Below are 20,549 nucleotides of genomic sequence, written 5' to 3'. Positions count from 1 at the left end.
GGCCAATAATGGATTTTAATGGTGTTAAATTATTCTTTCATGATAAGAGAAAGTGTAATTACTCTTTAGGAAGTGCATCATGCATCTCGTAACCTCTAGTGCATTTTGGATCTAGAAATGTATCGTATCCTGGTAGAAAACAGGCTGAAGTAGGATGCAAATGCAGGGTACTTTAGCGGTCTGATGAAGCAGAATGGGTTGAGTTGCCTGTTTCCAGCCAGGCTGGTCCTCATCCTCACAGCCTACACAACAGCTCAGAGCAATTTTCTTTGTAACTTTAATCCCGATCCTGAATGTAGTGCTTATTTTCAGACTTCAGGACAGAGTCCTCTTTCTCCCACATTCAGAACACCTTTGTATTTGTTTCTTAAGTATTAATTCTAACTTCTAGCATATTTAGCAAACGAGTCAAATGTATTATGACAAAGTGGAAAATATCTGGTATATAACCTAGTTCTTACACAGGGTGAAGTTATGTGGATGTGTGTTTTAGGGGCATATTTCCATCAGAAAAGTAATGGGAAATGCATACATTAAGGCTCCAACTTTGGGTCTGTTTACGTTTGAAGTTTTCATTTCAAAAATCATTTGAAGATCAGAGCTGAGCAAGACAGAAGAATTACCTCTTTAAAATCAGGTAATTCTGTGTGTGTGGGGGGGGCCTGCACTTAGGGATTCTGCTTTCTTATTTTGCAAATTCAAATGTCCCATTTTACTCTGTATGAACTATCCTTGCCTTTTATGCCAATCATGTGTGAAAAAATCAGCCAGCCACTTTAATTTTGCAGTTATTGACTAGTGTGGTGGGTTGCCAATGGGTGGTCAGCTTGTCACACCCATCTCAACTAAGCTAGCATAGTGCTGGGCATGGGAGGCCCACCTAAGCATTGTTGCAGCACAAGAGGCAGAACTGGAGAAGAAGAAGAGAAGCTATCAGCGAAGCTGTTTGCAGAAGCTGGGGAGCTGGTGGAAGCCACTGGTTCTCATAGGGTGTTCTGCTTGAGGCCCTTGTCATGCTTGCTTTCTTGATAAGCTTGGTTGTCATTGTTGGCTCAGACTCAGACCCTTGTTGCTGCTGAGAATGGCTACAGTTCATTTTGGGGGAGTTTCGGTACTCTCTTTGAACATCTCCTCCTGGTGCTAGAGGAGGAGGTATAGTGCTCAGCCTCCTGGAAAAGCTTGTCATGTTGGCTTTTCTGGTGGGAACTTAACTTCCCTCCTTGCTGGAGGAACTCGGGATCTCATTGTTGCTGAGGATGGCTGTGGTACTTTTCAGGGGAGCTCTGCTTCTTACTTTGAACGTTGCTTCCTGGCTCCAGTTCTGGTCCCTCAGCCTGCTAGCACTGATCCTTCATCCTGCTGTCAGACTCTGTAGCTTCCACCACTGACCTTTGGGCTTTCCCAGTGCAGATCCATGTAGCGGGCCTGCACACGATATTGTTGTGGGCTCTAGGCCTCCAGTTAGACTTGTGGGAAGCACTGTTATGAGCTCTACGTTTTCAGCTGAACTCATGCAGGATATTAGGATCCAGGCCCTCAGCTGTATTTTTTGGTCGTTAGTGTATGGAGAGATTTTCTGCACTCTTGGTATATGATTCTTTGGGTGACTCATTATGGAACCGTCTTATAAAATATGTTCCTGCATTGTATTGCTCCCTTGCAAAACCCCACATTACGACATCTAGTTACATTAAGTGCTACTCACTCAATGGGCAATATCTAAATAAACTCTGAGAACATTTGGAATTTAGCTCATTTTTCATGGATATTTTTTAATCTTTTATTAATCTACTTAAGAAATTTTCCAGTAAAAGTTCATTACTGTTCAATAGGTTACACTGCTTGATTTTATAACTGAGGTGTGCAGCCATCCTACTCCGGCATAAAGTACTTTTGGTGCTCAATATGACCCCAAAGTGCATGTATTTATAGGAGCCGCAAACCAGCACCCCAGTGATCATTCAGTAGGTTCCTGGAGTAGGCAAAGGGCATAACAGGATTGAAGCAGATCCTGCCTCCCCTCGGCAGCCAGAGGGAAGAGCTGATAACTAGGCCTGTGACACTTCTCCCCCTGCCAAGACGAGGCATTCCGCTAAGTCCAGGTCAGTCATAGCTGATAACATCCTGCAGGTGTCCTACTTGTGGTCTTTCTCACAGTCTACTGGGTGGGTGGAATATCTCAGGATTTCATGGTGCCAGAAACAAAGTGAAAGGTCTTTGGATCCTGTCCTCTCTTTCCAACACCATACAGTCTTTCTTGAGTTTCCAGCTTTTGTCTTTTATTCTTTTATTCTCCCTAACAATTCCCAATAAGGATTTCTACAAGGAAATTTTTTATAGAGATTTTTAGACAAGAGCCTAAGCAGCCAAAAAGATTTATCTTCTGTAGAGTAGGTTTCAGTGTTAGAAAGATGGTGCCAGATCTTGTGAGAAAATTTCACTGAGGATAAGTAATATCTGTGCCTAAGGATTAGTCAGTTAGGCATTCCGGCTATCAGCCACCTTGATAACTACAGCCAAAAAGAAAAAGACAAGAAGTGGGAACAGGTTAGATTTTTATAACAAAAAAAAGTGTTTGACACCTTGCAGCATTCAAAGAAAGAATACAGAGAACAATGATACTTAACTGAAGAGTTGGCATAACACAATACAAAGAAAATTACCAAAATAAGTAAATTATCATAACTTGCTACAAATGCCCCTTCAGTTTATTGTAATCCATTACAGTCAGTCCCATTCCAATAATAATAATTATTTTTTTGTAGTGGACTCAAACTCAGGACCTTGCGCTATGTTGCTGAGCTATATACCCAGCCACAAATAATTATTTAATTGAATGTTCTCCTTACAAAATTCTTGAGATTTAATATCATTCTAAAGATTAGCATAACAAAATAGTTTGATCCAACATGAGAAAATCACTACCAGTAGCTATTGGAAATATTGTGCTAGAACTGGCATTTGACACCTGTCTTTTTTCCCTTGTGGTAGTGCTCTTTCTATTATGCCACACTAGAAATGATGCAGTACTATTCAGCAGCCTAATATGACACTTAGTGTTACTCCCTGAGTCTTCCTCTATACGTGTATGTACACATGAAAATGTGATATGGCCTATCATGTTATTGTCTGCACAACGTAACGGATGTGTCACAGGCTCTGGGACAGATGGATTGACCTTACTCCTGCTCCAGGTTCCCTTGCTCGGAATGAATGGTTAGGAGCTCTAAGTCACGTGCGTTCTCCCAAACCAAAGCGTTGCTGATGTCATGGACTGCGTAGCTCTTTGCTGTGGGGACCTGCCATGCTTCTACAGCAGTCTCAGCGGCATCTCTGGTGTTAATCGGCTAGACACCCACACCTAGCGCTACCTAGTGGGAAGATCCAAAATGTCTCCAGAGTTGTTGCCAACTATCTGCAGAGCAAAACTGGCCCACCAGAGAACCACTGTTCAAAACTCATGGGAGAAACTATCAAAAAATGTAACCGTTCAGTCAGTTTTTTCTCTGCATATTAGGAATTATAAGCTATGTATTGCTTAGACATTGTATTAGTCAGAATGAGGCAGATTCATGGTGTGATAACAGTGCCCAAACTGCCTTCCATGACAAGCTGTTCTTCAGTACAGCTGCTGTCCCTAAGGCAGTGTGCCATTTTGGGTGGCTTCAGTCAGTTTTCTAGATGCTCAGCACCCACGGGTGCCTTTGCTGTCATCACATCAGGGTAAGAGCATCGAGAGTCGTGCATGCAGTATTAAATACCCTTCCCAGGAGTGGCACGTGCTACCTCAGCTCACACGTTAGCGAGCAAAGCGTGGTTGACTGGCCACGTCTACCTGAAGCAGAGAGGATGTTTAGTTCTCCTTTCCTGGAAAGGGGAACTGGGGTACGAGTCAGTGATGTGTACCAGAGTTATCTAATACTCTTGTCTGGATGCCCTATAATGACCCGAATTAAACATGCTAGGGGGCATGAGTCAAGTGACCTTTCAAATGTAGTATTTAGCCATTGGTTCTGGAGCGAGTACATACATGTGACATAGTAAGTGAAACAGGTGACACATGTTACTTGCAATAAATTATAATAATATGCTTCAAATTTAAATAGTGCAAAGTATTTACATGTTTGTGATTTTACATGCCTTTGTCTTTCATTTAAAGGGTGTCATATCTACCTAGATTTTGTGTGTTTTTAAATATCCTCCATTAAAATTTCTTTGATCTTTTTGGTTAAGTGTATTCCTATGTGCTTTAGAGTTTATTGGTATTTTTGAATAGGATTTCCCCCTACTCCATTTCTTCCTGATGACTACTACTAGTAAAATAAAATACTGATGTTTGCATATTTCTCCCCATGTAGGTGTCTTGATTGGACTAATTTAAGTATTTCACATAACTTGAGTACTGTACTCAGATTGCTTAGTGAAGTAGTTCTCATGCCCCAGGTCCTGAGCCAGTGCTGGGTCTCCTGAGGCCTTGTTAGAAATCTTGGTACTTGAACTCAACTGAGACCTACTGAGCCAGGGATGCTGCATGTGGGGCTCTGTGTTAGGAATGCTGGGTATAAAATCATTCTTGAAAGAGTGATGACATTTTTTTTTTCTTACTGGTGGTAGCATTACCATTCCTCTTCTTACCTAGCATCAGATGAAACATAAAGAACAATATTAGGTGCAAAAGGAATTAATCTTGATTTGGATCTTATGTAAGATAAGTTTTTTTTGTTTTTTTTTTTTTTTAGTTTCTGTTCTGGAATATTTGAAAGTCCTTATACTATTTGAAGTTTTTATATGTAGAGTTTTAAGTAAGAATAACTGCTGTATTTAGCAAATGTCCTTCAGAATTTATTGAGATAATTATAGGAGCTTTCACTTGTAATTTGCTAGCATTTGAAATGTGTTCATAGGTTTTGTGCATTTTATGACCTCATGGAATAAATACAACTTGGTGAACTTACTACAATATGCTGCCAGATTGGATTTGCTGGTTGGATGCCTAGTGTTTCCTGGCTTCCTAGCTAATTGGATTATTTGTTTTCCCCAAGCCAGTAATACCAATGTTCTTTACTTCAATAATAGTAAAGGACCTTATATCCCTAAAAGCCAGCTTTTCTTGTGCTGGATTGACATGCTAATTGTATTTTAATACTGTATGCGTTATGCAGTTCCTTAGACTTCAAATCTGAACAACAATCCTAACTCACCCCCTCTGTTCTCATTAGAATTCTACCTAATATCTGGCTGGGCAGCTGCCCTCGCCAACTGGAACACGTAACCATCAAACTGAAGCACGAACTGGGGATTACAGCGGTCATGAATTTCCAGACCGAAGGGGATATCGTCCAGAATTCTTCAGGCTGTAACCGCTACGCTGAACCCATGACGCCAGACACTATGATCAGACTGTATAAAGAGGAAGGCTTGGTCTATATCTGGATGCCCACTCCAGACATGAGCACAGAAGGTAAGATCGGAAGTGACACTGTGGCCCTGACGAATGTTTCAGAGAAACATTGCTGCCTATCTCTCTATAATTGAATGTTTTAAGTACAAGTGGGGGAAACAGAATTAATGTATGGTGTTGGGCTTAATGGATTTAATAATATAGGTCTTATGAGCTCAGATTTTGTTTAATATGATTAATTTGTTTATCAAATGTACATTGATTGTGTATGTGGCGCTATACTGGTGGCTGGTGACACAATAGTAAAGACGGACAATACAACTATCCTCATGAAGCTTACGGTCCTGAAGGGATAGAGAACATTAATAAAATATGTAAATAGAAATTTAAGCCCATGATGAGTTTTTTGTTAGATGCAGAAATACTGCTAGGAGAGCATGGGCAGATAATCCAGGAAGGTTTTCCCAGGAAGTAATGTTTGCACTACTGTCTGAGTGTGCACTGGGCGAGGTAGGAGACCTCTCCCAAGCAGGAGCAGCTTAGCAGACTCCTGGGGAAGGAGAGGTGTGGGGTGCTGCAGGAACTTGAAGACGCAGTGGGCGCAGCTCCGAGAAGCAGCGCGGAGCTCAGGGAAGAGCACTCCCAGGATTTGTGCTGCAGTTAGGCCTCCACGCAGTCCGCAGGCAATGATGGTCTGCCCAGATGCGACTTTTGTGTCCCGCAGCACTTGGATTGCAGTGTAAAGAATGAATAGGAGATGGTCTACGGGCGTAGCGTGGGGTCCTCTGTGGAAGCGAGTGCCCCAGCGAGTGCAGGAACCCATGCAGGAGGTGGCACAGAAATAGCAGCTTGGCTTGGGAGTGCCAGGGACGTGCAAGTCCTCCCCATCGAGCAGGAGTTTGTGGAAAGGGAATCGTGTGAGCTGGTGCTACTAAGAAAGCAGAGGCATGACATGGCTTTGAGCTAATGGCAAGAGGCAGCAAGACCACTTCAAAGTAATTGCAGTAATTACATTGCGCAGAGGAGTGGATGCGAGGGGCACATGTCTGGGGGGGGGGGTCGTGGCTTAGGAAGGAGCCCAGGAAGGCTGCGGGAATGCTGTGGCTTTGACAGAGAGACGTGGAGGGAGGAAAGGCATAGTAGGGGGAAGACACATAACAGACCACGGCACAGAGGCATGGGATTTAAGGGGAAGGATCTGTATCTCAGGTTGCCTGTTTGGAATAGTGTAACATCCTGATAGGCTGTTGAAAGGAATGTAGGTAATAATGTTCTACAGCTGAGAAAACCACGTTGTACTAACAGTCTATCAACAGGGTGCAGCAGAGAGCCGTGAAACGCACACAGGCTATGGGCGTTTAGAAACTTGCTGTTCTGGAGGAAATAAGGAAGGCTCGCTTAGCCATGGCACCCGAGTATCAGCACTCCTGTCCATAATGTATATTATGCATCAGACACTCCTAAGCAATTTAAGTGCATTAACTCATTTAATTCTCCCAGAAAGACCGGGCAGTTACTGTAGTTAGCTCTGGTTTGCGGAGTAAGAAACTGAGATACAAGATGTTAAGTAACCCGATCGGGTCATAGAACTAGAAGGAACAGCCTGGGTCGCAGGGCTGGCAGCCTGACCCGCAACACTGCTTCCCAAGCCAGATGATGAAGCTGCTGTCTGCAATCTCACGCCCACTCTTCGTGCAGATTCTGTAGTCTGACGTGATTTCAGTCCTTCGGGTTGACGATCAGCTGGGGCTATTCAGAGCCATGAGTTGTAGGGACGAGAGTGAATCTCCCTCACAGCCAGTGGTCCACAAGAGAACTTAGGGGCCATCGGGAACATTTCGGGTCACTCTGGTCCTTTGCATTGACCTCCTGGTCATCTAGGCCCCTCCCCCTCTGTACATCTGTCTGAACTGTCTCTGAGGTTGGGGTCTAACTTTTTATTAGTGAAGTTAGGGGGAGTTATTGACAGTTTGGTTATTACTCTTGGTACTTTGGTCCAAGAAAGCCTCATTTATGCTTAAGAGCACTGTCCTTTTTCAAAAATTAAAAAAAAAAAAAATCAAAAGCAGCAACAGAAGCTCCGGACTTTATTTGCACAGAAGAGCATTGGCTAAATACTTAACCTGCTGTTTGTTTCTCTGGTTTCAAGCCAGAGAGAATTATTAGGTGAGCATGGCCGAGTTTTCCTGGAAGCCTGTTGATTTTAGCTGCTTTGATTCTGCTTTGGTAGCTTGTACCCATTGGAGTCACATCGGAGACAGGCTGGGAGAATCCCATCTCATGCACTGAGTACCTGAAGCCTTGCTAATAAGTAATTTGCTTGATAGTTTAGCAGTCTATAAATGCCCAAGAGAAAGGATCCCCAGGAGCCCATTATAGTTGCTCTCCAAGCTCTTTTTCTAATTAATTAATAATTTGGTACAGGGTTTCGCTGTGCAGCTCAGGCTCATAGTGATCCTCCTGTCTCAGCCTCCCCAAGTGCTGGGATTACAGATGAGTGCCGCCATATCTGGTTTCGATGGTCAGTACAGCATGTGGTACCAGAGGTTGAACCCGGGTCCTTGCACTGCCAGGCAGGTGCGTAGACCACTGATATCTCTCTCCAACCCTCCCCCCCCCCCTTTTTTTGGTACTGGGGATTGAACTCAGGCCCTTGTGCTTGCCAGGCAGTCACTTATGCCACTGATCTACCACCCTGGCACTCCAAGCTCTTTTGGGTTCACCTAACAGTGCAGCAGTGGCTGAGGCAGTACTGCAGCCTGGATGACTGCAAAATGACAGCTCCCACTTGAGACAGAGAAACCATAAGACTAAGATAAAGGATTCTTTTGGTTCAGCCTAATGTGGAGGAGTATTCAGTTAACCATTCCTGAGTGACAGGTGAACTTTTTACCAGTAGATAAATCTGTGTGGTTCACAGTGATAGCATAGTGAGTATGTAGATTAACCTAGCTGAATATTTTTGGAATTCTAGAAGAAAAAATCCATTTGGAAATATGTTGAGCCACAGCATGATGCTGTCAGATAAAATCTGAGAAAGGAGATAGTCTTTTTGGTGTGACTGCCACCGCTGTTTGTCACAGACCTGTTACAATCAACTGTGCTATCGATTCTTACTCTTGTACATTTTGTCACCTACAGAGAGGTGGTTTAGATTTTTAATATTTTTCTTTCTTTTCTTTAAAGTTTGGTTTGTCTCTTCCCCCGAGAAATGAAAGTCTCCCAAATCTAGCACTCACTTGAGCAAAATGAACCAAATGTGTTCATACAAGTCTCCCTCCCATGGAAAGGGTTCAGGCTGAGCTTGGCCCTCTGATCAGGCAGTGCCACATACGGCAGATGGTCTACCCTTGGCTCCCCCTGAGCGCGCGCCCCTCTTGGAGGCCTTAGCCCCCCTCTGTTGTCACAGTCTCAGTTCTCTTCAGTTACTCAGTGGACTGAATTAAGCATTTTCACTGTTAAAGATCCCCATCTTGGAGACCAAATATCTAAGATTGAGGCTTGTCATTACTGAAGGACATGTGACATTGGCACGCTAGTACCTGCATCGGAAATACGGGGATAGTAATTTTATTTTACTGGTTTATAACAATAGAACGAGACACTTGATATGAAAAGACTGAAAAATTACAAAGTTGGTGCTAGAAGATTAGTCCCAAGTTTTTGAGTCTATCTAATGATTTTGTAGGTAAAATGAACCTTCTCTGTAGTATGCTCCAAAGATGGAAAAGAATATATACCAAAATAAAACACATTCTGTCCCTAGAGTAAGACAAAAGGTAGGGTGGGGTGGAAAGGCTGAAAGTCGTGCCATGAATCTTTTTTTCCATTGTCATCCTCGGATACCTGTAAGGACTTGGGACTTCTCCCCTGCCTCAGGCCCTAAGGCCTCAGCTTGCTCCAAATTACCTGCCAAAATGCTTTATTGCGTCTTCTCACGACCTTGACATGATTGTGCATACTTTCAGGGTGCTTCTCATCATTCCAGAGCTGGATCCATCTGGAGCAAGTGTGGACCACAAGTTGGGGGGGGGAGTAGTGTCTCAGGCCCAGTGTGGGGTATTGTTCTGCGATTGTTTTGGTTTTATCTATGCACATAATGGTTGCTTATTGAGCATCTACCGAGATCCAAGGCTTGTTTTAAATTCCAAAGTGAGAAACACAGATGGTAGAATGTTTTGTTTGACCTACATAGGTTTTAGTTTTTTAATGTAGTTGCCAGGATTTAAAATGTAGACTATTTTGCATAAAAAGATCTGGATTTTAGCTATATCTTAAGGTATTGTTGGTTTTAAGAGTAGAAACCTCATATCAGTTAAAGTTACGTGTGGTACCTAGATATAGCAAACTTAGAATTTAGCTGCTCTGGTTGAAATCCACCCTACCAGCAAGGTATTTCATGGTGAGCCCTGACTGGGGCCTTCCTCTTGTTCCCTGGTGGGTTATATATTAGCTCAAGCTCCATACATGGGTTCAAAAGCCAGATATGGGCCTCTTGGGTGCAGAGAGCTCTTTTAATATAAGGGAAGAGGTGCTGTAGCTCAGGGAGGATGTGACTGTCACCCAGGAGTAGGAACAGCAGCTTGAGCAGGTAAGTAGGCACAGGGGGACGGATGCCAAGTTCAGACCAACAAACCGGAGCATGGAAAGATCCAGCAACCAGAGAGGTCAGGGAAGGACCACAGTACAGTGGTCAAATCAGAGGTGTCGCATGACAGCGGCTGAGTTTCAGTGGATTCTCAGGGAATGACTGTGGGCAACCCTGTTTGCCTCACTTCACATAAAAATTGAGGACAAACATAGTACTGATCTCAGAGTTGCTAAAGAGTGAATACAAATGAGCCTTTTCATGCAGAATGCTTAGAACAGCAAGTGGAATGTTATTTGGAATGTTTATTCTCGGTGAATGTTACTTGTCATCAGTCAAGGCAGGATGCAGCCACTAGAGGTCAAAATAAACAAGGGTCCAGCTGAGGCCAGGCTGGTATGAGTAGACGCCCAGTGGCAGCTTCTGTTTTTCTCTCTCTCCTCATTATTTATTTTTTATGCAGCTTAAGTATTTAATGATCCTCAGGTGGGATGGTTGAGTGGCTCTGGGCAAAGGTCGCTGGTGGCTGGAGCATGAAGCCAGAGCCTGTGTGTGAGGTCCTGCCTTTTGGAAGAACACATCTGCAATCAGGGCATCTCAGGTCACACATTTCCCTTTTTAACTTGCGAAGCATAAGCATGACTCTTATGTAACCTGTTACAGATAAGAAGAGAGAGGAAGGGAAGGCAGTGGGTCATTTGGGCTGTCTAGCGCAGACCTGTCCTCAGGGACCTTCTGCCTGGAGAGCCCTGGAGAAGAGCTCCTGCTGGGTCCGTTGAAGGTGCTGCGTACGGCGAGCACCAGCAGTGGGATTCTGCGTCCTGCAGCTCCTACTGCCAGTGGCCACCATGTCTTATTCTTAGCATGGGCATTTGATGAAAGCCTACATTAAGAACATTCTTATTTACTTCCTGCCAATGTACCTGGTATCTGGAGAGGCAGCCTTGGCAGGCAGCTTGTCAGCGATGCTAGTGATGGCAGAGCAGGATAAAGCCATGTATCACAGGGCTGTCAGTGGGATTCTCTTCCCACCCAGAGTCTCTGGAGCACAGCTGTCACACTGATGTGTAGGCGGAGGCCCTACGATCGAACAGGCGGCACCTGTCTCTGTAGACCAGCCACATGTACCTTTGGAGCTTTTGCCTCCTCTGGCCCCCTGATGCAAATTTGGATCCAATAGGAAGTGCTGCCCTAGACTGTTGCGAGGCTCCTCACCAGCCCATCTGACGCGCTCTGTACCCTGTTGCATCTGCAGGGTATCTCGTGCCTTAGGAGGGCACTGTGAGCAAGGCCAGCTCACCCAGCTGTAACCTCAGAACACCCAGACATACACACTTAGATGAATTAAAATTCATGGCTCAGTTTGGACATGAGACATCAGGATACACATGGGAGCTGATGTGTCCCTAAATTAGATGTCCTCAGGACCAGGCAGAGAGCATGGCAGTAAGGCAGCAGGCACCAGGGAGACAGTAACAGAAGTAACAGTAACAGAAGCATGAGGAGTGTGTTCTACTTAAATGTATTTGTGTAGAAAGACATTCCTAAACTGCCGGGTGGCACCTGTAGCTTAGATGTCTTCATGAGAGGGACGCACAGAGCGTAAGCAGGAAGACTGGAGTGCTACGCTCGTGTCCTTGCAGCCTCTCTGCACCTGCCTCAGAGCACTGTGAGTGCAAAGCCAGGTAGATGGTGACTGAGGTGGGTTCCTTGGTAAACTCTACCTTCCATGGCTCGATACCTGATTCTAGTGCATTGTCTTGGCTCTTTGGGGACACTTGCATTTTAACAGGGAGCAGTGAAAGAAGGGAGGTATAGCTACTAGAATGGCTCCCCTGAGAGAATTCCAGGTCTCCTGAAGGTCTGTGGGTGAGCTCCTTCATCATCCAAAGGGACGGCACAGAAAACCACAGTTGCTGGAAGGTATTTCTCTGCCATTGGCCCCTCTGTGGAGGACAGAGACTATCTAGGGAATGCCAAGGCATACGTATGTAGTTCTAATCCAGGCTTTGGATAGTTTTCCTTTCATTCTCTTCAGAAGTTATTTAGAATGATCATCTCCGCCCTCCAACCAACCAAATAATCTTAGCTCACTATCTTTACAGTGAGGCTCGGGGGCCAAACAAGCACTGATCATCCTGTAGCGCAAGGATGACTGTGGCTTGTCCCTCCCAGGCTTGCCAGGGCATAGCATGTCCCCTCTAGGAGAAGTCGTCTGGATAATCTTATAATTAAGCTAGCAGTCAGAAACTGGTGATAACTGTGGTCTCAGTTGCCTACGAAGATGGAAATTTAACCACTTTCAGGGCTCACTGTGGTGGGGTGGGAGAAACGAGGGGTCAGTACCCCACATGCATCAGTGCTAAGCTAGCCATTCTGGTAGGCAAATAAAAATTAATGTGTTATATTTTGCTCCATATTGCATTGATCCAATCAATGAAAAAAATCGATGCTTCAATCAGTATGGACTTGCTTGTTGTTTGAATGTCTGGATAAAATGCAACTCAGGTGACAGGATTTAACTGGTTTCCTTTGACATCGTTTGAGGTCTTGGCCCTATCCCTGGGAACCCTTCTGCCAGGCGTAAAAGCCCGTTCTGTGACAATAGGGGACACCTGACTTTTCCTTGGAAGGAGCTCTGCATCCATGGTGAAGCGACCGCAAAGAGCGCTGGTATCAGTGAGCCTGCAGGGAGGCCACTAGAAAGCTCTTTCCACTTGATCATTACTGAGTTTGAAACCTGCCTCACTCTTCCTTTAAACAAAGCAGTTAAGCGCTCTGGCATCTCTGCCTCAGCGTGGGCGAAGTGTCACGATGGACGGGGACACGGAGGTGGCGTTATTCACGTCTGCGCTCTGTGTGTTGTGCTCTGTCCCTCCCAGGCCGTGTGCAGATGCTGCCTCAAGCCGTGTGCCTCCTGCACGCCCTGCTCGAGCAAGGCCACACCGTGTACGTCCACTGCAACGCTGGCGTGGGCCGCTCCACCGCGGCCGTGTGCGGCTGGCTGCAGTACGTGGCGGGATGGAGCCCGAGGAAGGTGCAGTATTTCCTCATGGCCAAGAGGCCGGTCGTGTACATCGATGAAGAGGCCCTAGCTCGGGCGCAAGAAGACTTCTACCAGAAGTTTGGGAAGCTGCGTTCTTCCATACACAATCTGTAGCAGGCTATGCCACCTCCCCTTCCTCCCAGTTTCTTAAGGAGTCTGAGGTAATGTTAGGGAAATGACCCAGAAACAGAGATCTTACCTGACCAGGAAGGACTGTGGGCATTCGCGCCTGCTCCAGGCCACCCTGTCACCAGGGGCTGTCTATTATGCCTTTTAGGGGCTGTAGCTTTACAAGGGAAGCTGTGACTGACACCCAGCAAAGGCCAAAAGCAGTGGGGTGGGCGGTGCTGTTCCAGGATTGGAATGCAAGAGTACTGTGCAGTCCCGGATGCTGCGGACGGAGGAGATCTTGTGCAGATGCTGGTTATGTGGTTTTCATCACTGGTGTGTATGCACACACACACACACACACACACACACACACAGCTTTTTGTTGAACTGAACTGAAATACGGTCATTTGCCAAAGGAGGAAACAAAGGGGGAAGCCTAGATCAGGCTGGAAGATGAGCTCACAGGGGCCTTTTAGGGGTTTTCTTGGTTTTGTTTATTTATTTATTTTAAAGAGAATGAAGAATTAGTAAAAAAAGAAAGAAATGAAACAAAATTTCACTCAACAAAATTATATGAATTCAACAATGGTTGTTATATTGTCTTCAGATGAGCTGCTCAGATTATCAGATTATAAGCATGCAAAATTGGTAAAACAAATTATAAAAACTTAAAAAGGAGAGAAAGAAAAAATTAAGCATTAACTGCTCCTTTCAACAGACCAGCAGAAATCAGCAGTGCAGTTACCCAAGGTGTCCTGTGTGTATACACATACGTTTCTCTTTCCCTTCCTTCTTGCTTTTCTCCTTTGCATTCCATTTCATAGTTGTTAGTGTCTACTCCTAGGCAGCACCTGCCTTATCTACCCAACAGCCCCAGGTAACAAAGTAAGCTCTCTTTTCATGTTAATTGAGGCTTAATGAGCATAGGTTGCTTGCCCTAAGTCTCAGGGCTACTCAGAGCTGAGCTGGAGTTGTAAGTCGTGTTTATTCGACTCAGTGCTGTTTTTAGCACAGCTTGTTTTGCAGCTTACAGTAGTGAACTCAGTTTTGCCCTCTCAGGATAAGATCGACTCCTGCAGCAGTGAGAAATGGAACAGTGTTCTGATAACTTGCTACAGAATTTAGAGCAGGAATTTTTTTTTGTGCAAATTAATTTAAACTGTGATGAGTTATCTCAAGGCCAAAGTGGTGTGAGAGGAGGGATATTTTTAAGAGAGCCAGAATCTGCAGGTCATTGTTCCATGACTTCAGTCTGATCCTGCTTAGTCCTCAGTTTAGCACAACACAGTCACTGCGCCCTCAGAATACGCAACTCATTCCCCTATATGTTACAGGGGGATGCACAGAGGAGCAAGACTTTGCCTCTAAAAATATGCAGTCCAGAAACAGAGCAGCTGTAGTGTAGGACTGAACTGAGTGACATGTTAGAGTACAGGGTGGGAAAGTATGTTTTAATTGAATGCCTCTACTGAAGCGTTATGAGGCGCTTTACCATTTTACCTGATTGCATCTTCATAATACCTTACAGGAGAGGTTTTGTTACTCCATTATACAGATGAGGACGCGAAGGATCAGAGAGGTTGAATCAGCTGTCCCTTGTTGCCACATATTGAATAAGTAAGATAAGATACAAAGCTGGTTTGTCTCACAGCCAACACTTTTCAAAATTAAACGCTAGTGCTTATTAATTTACCTGTTATTTTACAAATATATATTGATAGGTATAAAAGTCTTTGATTTAGGAGGGATGGGAGTAAGAAGGACACAAGGCAAGTTCCATTCAAGCTCAGAGTTTTGTAAAGATGGTGCTTGGGAAATGACATTTGCTTGAGACACAGGAGGCTAGATGGGAAGCATTTCTCCTATGGTTTCACAATGTTAAGATTATAAACTCGTATTGAGTTTTGGGAAGTCCAGCTCTTTCTAAAAATAATGAGAAATAGCTATTATTTTCAAGAACCCCTTTATGATCATTGTGTCAAGTAAAGATGCAATCTTAAAAATGGGATATACTAAATAATATTTGTAAGAATGTGTGTGTGTGTGTGTGTGTGTGTGTGTGTGTGAAATTCTTCAACTCTAAGCAAAATGCTATATGATTTCTACTCTACAGTAGGACTTTTGGGTAGATTTTCTCCTGTAGTCTTTTTTGCTCAATAAATAAAATCAGTTTAGGACTATTAAGAAATGCCTTACAGTACCCTCAGTTATTTCAAACTCATCTGAAGTTTTTGTGAAATAAAAGCATTTAAAAAATCTTTGTGAATGAATTGTTTTGTTATCATGTAATTCTAAAATCCAGAAGAACATAACTGAATTTTTTATTTGTGAAACAAAGTCAGCTGAGCTAAATATTTTTTGTCACCTTTAGTCTTTCATTCAACTCTAAAAGTTTGCACTTACATGACAAAAGAAGCCAAAAGTGGGAGCACCAAAAAGAAGTGGGGATGAAGACTTGAGGAACGTGAACAAGTCAAATCAGATACGCTGTCATTAGCTGCTTATTATGGGTGTTAACAATACTTTTTTGGGGTGGTCCTGGGGGTTGACCTAAATGTATGTTCTAACACTGAGCTATGAATTAAGCCCAACAGAACTTGTCAATCTCAGATTTCTCAGAGAAAACCAGAAGGTTTGTCTCATGTTCCAGACGTATCCAAACTGCATTCTGTTATGGCTATACCAGCCATCACAGGTGGGGCTTTGGGGAGGTGGCTGGATGTGGGGTATGTGATGCAGGGATTAATCGTGTGATGCTGGGTTTGGTTCATGGTACAATGCTAGGATTAAGGCAGCCCCACCTGGGTGTGAGTGCTTCCTGCCTTATCGGTAGGTAGACTGTTTGTTACTTTTACTGTCTTCTGTTTGTCATGAAGTGTTTCTCCTCTACCATGTGCTGCTGCCACACCATCTGCCTTGGAGCTAGCACATTATGGACTGAAACTTCTACAACTGTCTTCCCTTAACTTTGGGTGTTGGGTACTTTTCCATCAATGAAAAAAGTAAGACATTTCCCTTTATACTTCAATCTTTATCCTTCTTTTATTCTGTTCCATAGGTAGGGAAAAAATATAAAAACTCCTTTCTATTGACCACCATTAATGTTGTAGTTGAAAACCATTTGACTTGGCTAAGAAATGACAATGAAAAAGAATAGTTAGGACTTGGGAAATGATAAGAGGTAATAGGATACCTGAAAGTAAGTGAGATAGGAAATGAAAACTCACCACATAAGACAAAAAGAAAAAAAAGTCAACACTGAAAAGCTAAATACAGTCAACAATTAAAGCTGAAACTAGCTTTAAGGTGAATTAGGCTGGGGAGATGGCTCAATAGAATAAGCAGTTCCCTGGCAAGTGCAGAGTCCTGAGTTCAATCCCTGGTACCACAAAAATAAAATAAAGTTAATTAAATGTAACTTTTATCTTACAGAGGAACAAGTAGACCTGCAGACATCAACTGGATTTTTCCATAGCAAAGAGTTGTATCTGAGACTCGGAGGAAAAGGGTGAGGTAGGAACACAGGTCAGGAGATCTGCTGTGGGACTGAGTTGTGAGAGGGAATTAAAGGGAGTGAGACCAGGCAGTACTGTCTGTGGAAGAACTGAGGGAAGGATTATGGAAACTGGATAAATGGAAGAAAAATTAAAATAACCAAAATGAGAAAAAGCAAAGAACAGTGACATATAAAAATATAGGTATTTTCTGGGGAAACTGAGGAAAATGATGTGACAATGGCAGTAGAGGAACAGAGTCAGGGTGCCAGGTCCTTGCTGGAGATGTGTGCCAAGTATGTTTCTACTCCAAGGGATAAGAGTTGATCTTGAGAGAAATCATCGAGGTGTAAAATCCTGAGCAAAGGGAGTGGGGGAAGAGTGCAGCTGCTCATTACTTTCTATGAAAAAATTAGAAAATCTGATAAATATGTGGCAGCACTAGAAACATGGGAAATGTTGGTGAATCTACTTTTCATTATAAAAGTGGCAATAATAGTAACGGGAAGAGGAAGAACAGTAGTACCAACAGCTGCGTGCTTCTCTTCTCTAAGCCATGATTGCAAAGGCTTTCCCAATTCAGCTAAGGGGATGTTCATCTCTTGCTTAAGCACTCCCTCATTCTGTTTTCTGCTGCTATTGTAGAAAGGGTGATTTATAAAGAAAGGGGTTTACTTTGTCTCGCGCTTGGGAGACTTGAAAGTCTAAAAGCATGTGGCAGAGTCTGCTTGGCTTCTGGTGAGGATGTCAAGATGCTTCAACTTATGGCACAGCAGAAGTGTTGGCTGGCATGTACAAAAGAGGAAAAAGGGGAAAACATTCATGTTACCTAAAAAAGGCATGATCCCACCTATGACGGCTCTGTTCCCACGACCCGAGCACCTTCCACTAGAGTCCACCAGCCAATGGCAACACGTTGAGGAATTGAAGACCCAGTACATCAATGGTGGGAAGGATGCACTCAAATCATGGCAGGTTTTAAACCCTAGAGTCATCCTGGGTTTTTCCAAAGTATCACATTTGATGCATCAGGAAAGCCTTCATACCCACAGACTATGCTTTCAGTCTTTTACCATACAAATTTGGTCATAGCCTGTGTGACCCTGACACCAGATTTCAGAAATAAATGCCTACTTAGTATAACGGCTTTTGTTCTTCCCTCTGTCACAACCTCTATCGTTTCAAAGCTACTCTCTCAGTGGCCAGATGGAGCCAGCTCCTTTGATCATGTCACTCTTCTGCTCAAAACCTTCCATGGCTTCCCATGTCCCTCAGCAATAAAAGTTTTCCGAGGTCCTACACAATCTTTTCCTCTTTTATCCCACTGACACGTTTTATGACCTCCCAAGTCATTCACTGTGCTCCAGTAGGGGGGTCTCCTGCTGCCCTTGAATGTTTCAGGCACTCTTCAACCCTGGGACACTGGAGCTTGCTATTGATAGATTGAACATATTCTGTCTCTTAAAGGCTCATGTGATAGAATCATGGTTCGCCATGTGGCACTGTTGAGAGTGGTAGAATGTAGAGGAGATGGCCCTGCTGAAAGATAGTTATGTCACTTCCCTTAGGAAGAATTAGTGTCACTCTTGTGGGATGTTGTTTGGTTTTTATGAGAGTTGTATGCTCTGTGCACTTTGACTCTTTCTCTTGCAACCATTTCCCTTACCTCTTCTGCACCTTGTGACATAGTCATCGTAGCCTCACCAGAAGCCCAACTTAGTACTCTCTCATCTTGGACTCTTAGCCTGCCAAACTGCTGGCTAAATAAAGTACCCAGTCATGGGCATGTTGTTATGATAACAGAAAACAAACTGATACAACGTGGAATGCTCTTTGTTGAGGTTTGCACAAGGTGCACTCCCATTCCTTCCTCAGTGATGCTTTCCAGGGCCACTCTATTAAACATTTCCTGACCCAACTGTGTGTCCTTCTCTGCCCACAATCTCTGCTTTACTTCTTATAGGGATTGTTACTGGCTAATATATTTCCCAATTTGCTTATTTATTGCCTGCATCCTCTCACGACAGCATAAACTTCAGAGAGTCAGAAGTTTGTGTCTGTTTCATTTGATGAGTGAAGTACAAGAGTAGTTAATAACAATTAAGAGACTGAAACATAACCTCCGTTGTTGTCCAAGTGATGTACATATCTCTCACCTAATTTAATCTTCCCAATAATGTTACGATCCATTCTTACCTTTATTTCACAACTATAGTAACTAGGGATATAGAGAGAATATGAGCTTGTCAGGCAAGTAAGACCTTTCCACTCTTGATTTGGTGAAGGTGAAATAAGCTCTTACACGGCCACTCATTAAAAGCCCTGGGCACATGTACATTGGTTTGCAAGGGCTGCTGTAATAATGGACTACAGACTTGGTGATTTAAACAAGAAAAATTTATTCTGTTATAACTCTAGAGTGTAGAGGTACAAGATCAAATCCTTGACAGGGTAGGTTCTTTCTGATGAACATGAGATAGAGTCACTTTCGAGTCTCTTTCCTTTCCAGCAGTCCTAGCATTTCCTGACATCCAGAAGCATCACCCTGTTCTCTGCCTTTATCTCCAAAGCATTCTCCATGTGTGGATGTCTGTGTCCAAGTTTTCAGTGCTTTAAGGACATCAGTCGTACTGGAGTAGGGCCTGCCCTCTACAACGTGACTTCATCTTAACCACTCTGCAATGATCTTATTTTCTAATAATCTCATATGCTGACCCTCTGAAGTAATGGAGACCCTAACTTCAACATAGGATTACTTTTTTGGGGGTGTGGGGAGTCATAATTTAACTTATCACATTACCTAAAGACGATAAACAGTGAAGAAGGAGTCAGATTTAGAGGGGAGTGGAAAAAAAAGACCAAATAGCTCAAGTTTCTCATTTTTACAGGTTTATCTTATAAAATTATACTATTTTATAACATACTTTTAAAGAATAGTCAAGAGACAGGCAGAAAATTGGAGCATTTTGAAAAGACAATATGAATTCCTACAGAGTTGCTATTATATCAGGTAATAAACTATTATTATTAAAGGAAATACATAAAAGCCAGTGACAAAAATTTCTGTCATAAAAACCAATTCAAAGTGGATTAAGGATTTAAACATAAGATTCAAAACATAAAGCTCCAGGTGGAGAATATAGGGGAAGCTCTGAAACACTGGCACGTGCTGTGATTTTTGGATTTGATACCAAAAGCACAAACAACAAGAGCAAAAATAAGCAGATGGTTTTGCATGAAGCTAAAAAGTTTCTTCTTAGCTAAAGAAAACAACAAAATGAAAAGGCAACCTAAAAAATAGAAGAAAATATTTGTGAACCATATGTGTGAAAAATATCTCAAATATATAAGAAACTCAAAGGCAACAAGACAAATAATTCAGATAAAAATGGACAAAGGACCTGAAAAGACATGCCTCTAAAGATTTATAAATAGCCAACAAGTCTGAAAAGGTATTCACTACTATTAATCATTCTGAAAATAGAAATCAAAACTGCAATGATAGATCACCTCACACTTGGAAAGATGGCTATAAAAATACAAGTAAGAACTGACTATTGGACTTGTATGTTTGGACTTATTTGTATATGATTAGCTTTTATTCAAATAATGTTTTTTTGCCTTTTTGTACTTTCTTTTATTGTTTTGGAACTATGCCTTCTCTTTTATATATAAAAAAAAACCTTCACAATGGCCTATAGTCACTGGCCTTTATGGTTATTTCATGTTGGTATAATATAATTATGAATTGTTTTAGATATATTTTTATTGTTTGCTTCTTGTGTTCATGGCTTCTTTGAGTGTTGCTAGGGCAGGCAAAGGGAGTGTTGGTGGGACCAATCTCTATTGCTAGACCAACAATTATGTCCCTGTCCCATTTTTATTTTCTTTTCTCCTGGCTTCCATTAT

The 20,549-nt window shown here is 43.0% G+C and overlaps 1 protein-coding gene across 1 annotated transcript in view; it reads left to right on the top strand.

The window, feature by feature from the left end:
• Epm2a (EPM2A, laforin glucan phosphatase) overlaps positions 1–13,693 on the top strand; it is a 60,030-nt gene extending 46,337 nt beyond the window's left edge. The window contains exons 3-4 of the mRNA XM_004628554.3: positions 5,220–5,461; positions 12,872–13,693. Of these exons, the coding sequence (XP_004628611.2) occupies positions 5,220–5,461; positions 12,872–13,149 (520 nt within the window). The 3' untranslated portion in view covers positions 13,150–13,693. The remainder of the gene's footprint in view (positions 1–5,219; positions 5,462–12,871) is intronic.
• Positions 13,694–20,549: the final 6,856 nt, after the last annotated feature.

Source organism: Octodon degus, unplaced genomic scaffold, assembly GCF_000260255.1.
Source record: "Octodon degus isolate 3935 unplaced genomic scaffold, OctDeg1.0 scaffold00024, whole genome shotgun sequence".
NCBI lineage: Eukaryota > Metazoa > Chordata > Mammalia > Rodentia > Octodontidae > Octodon > Octodon degus.
The sequence above is the reverse complement of the archived record's forward strand: the minus strand, read 5'-3'. Positions and strand labels throughout refer to the sequence as shown.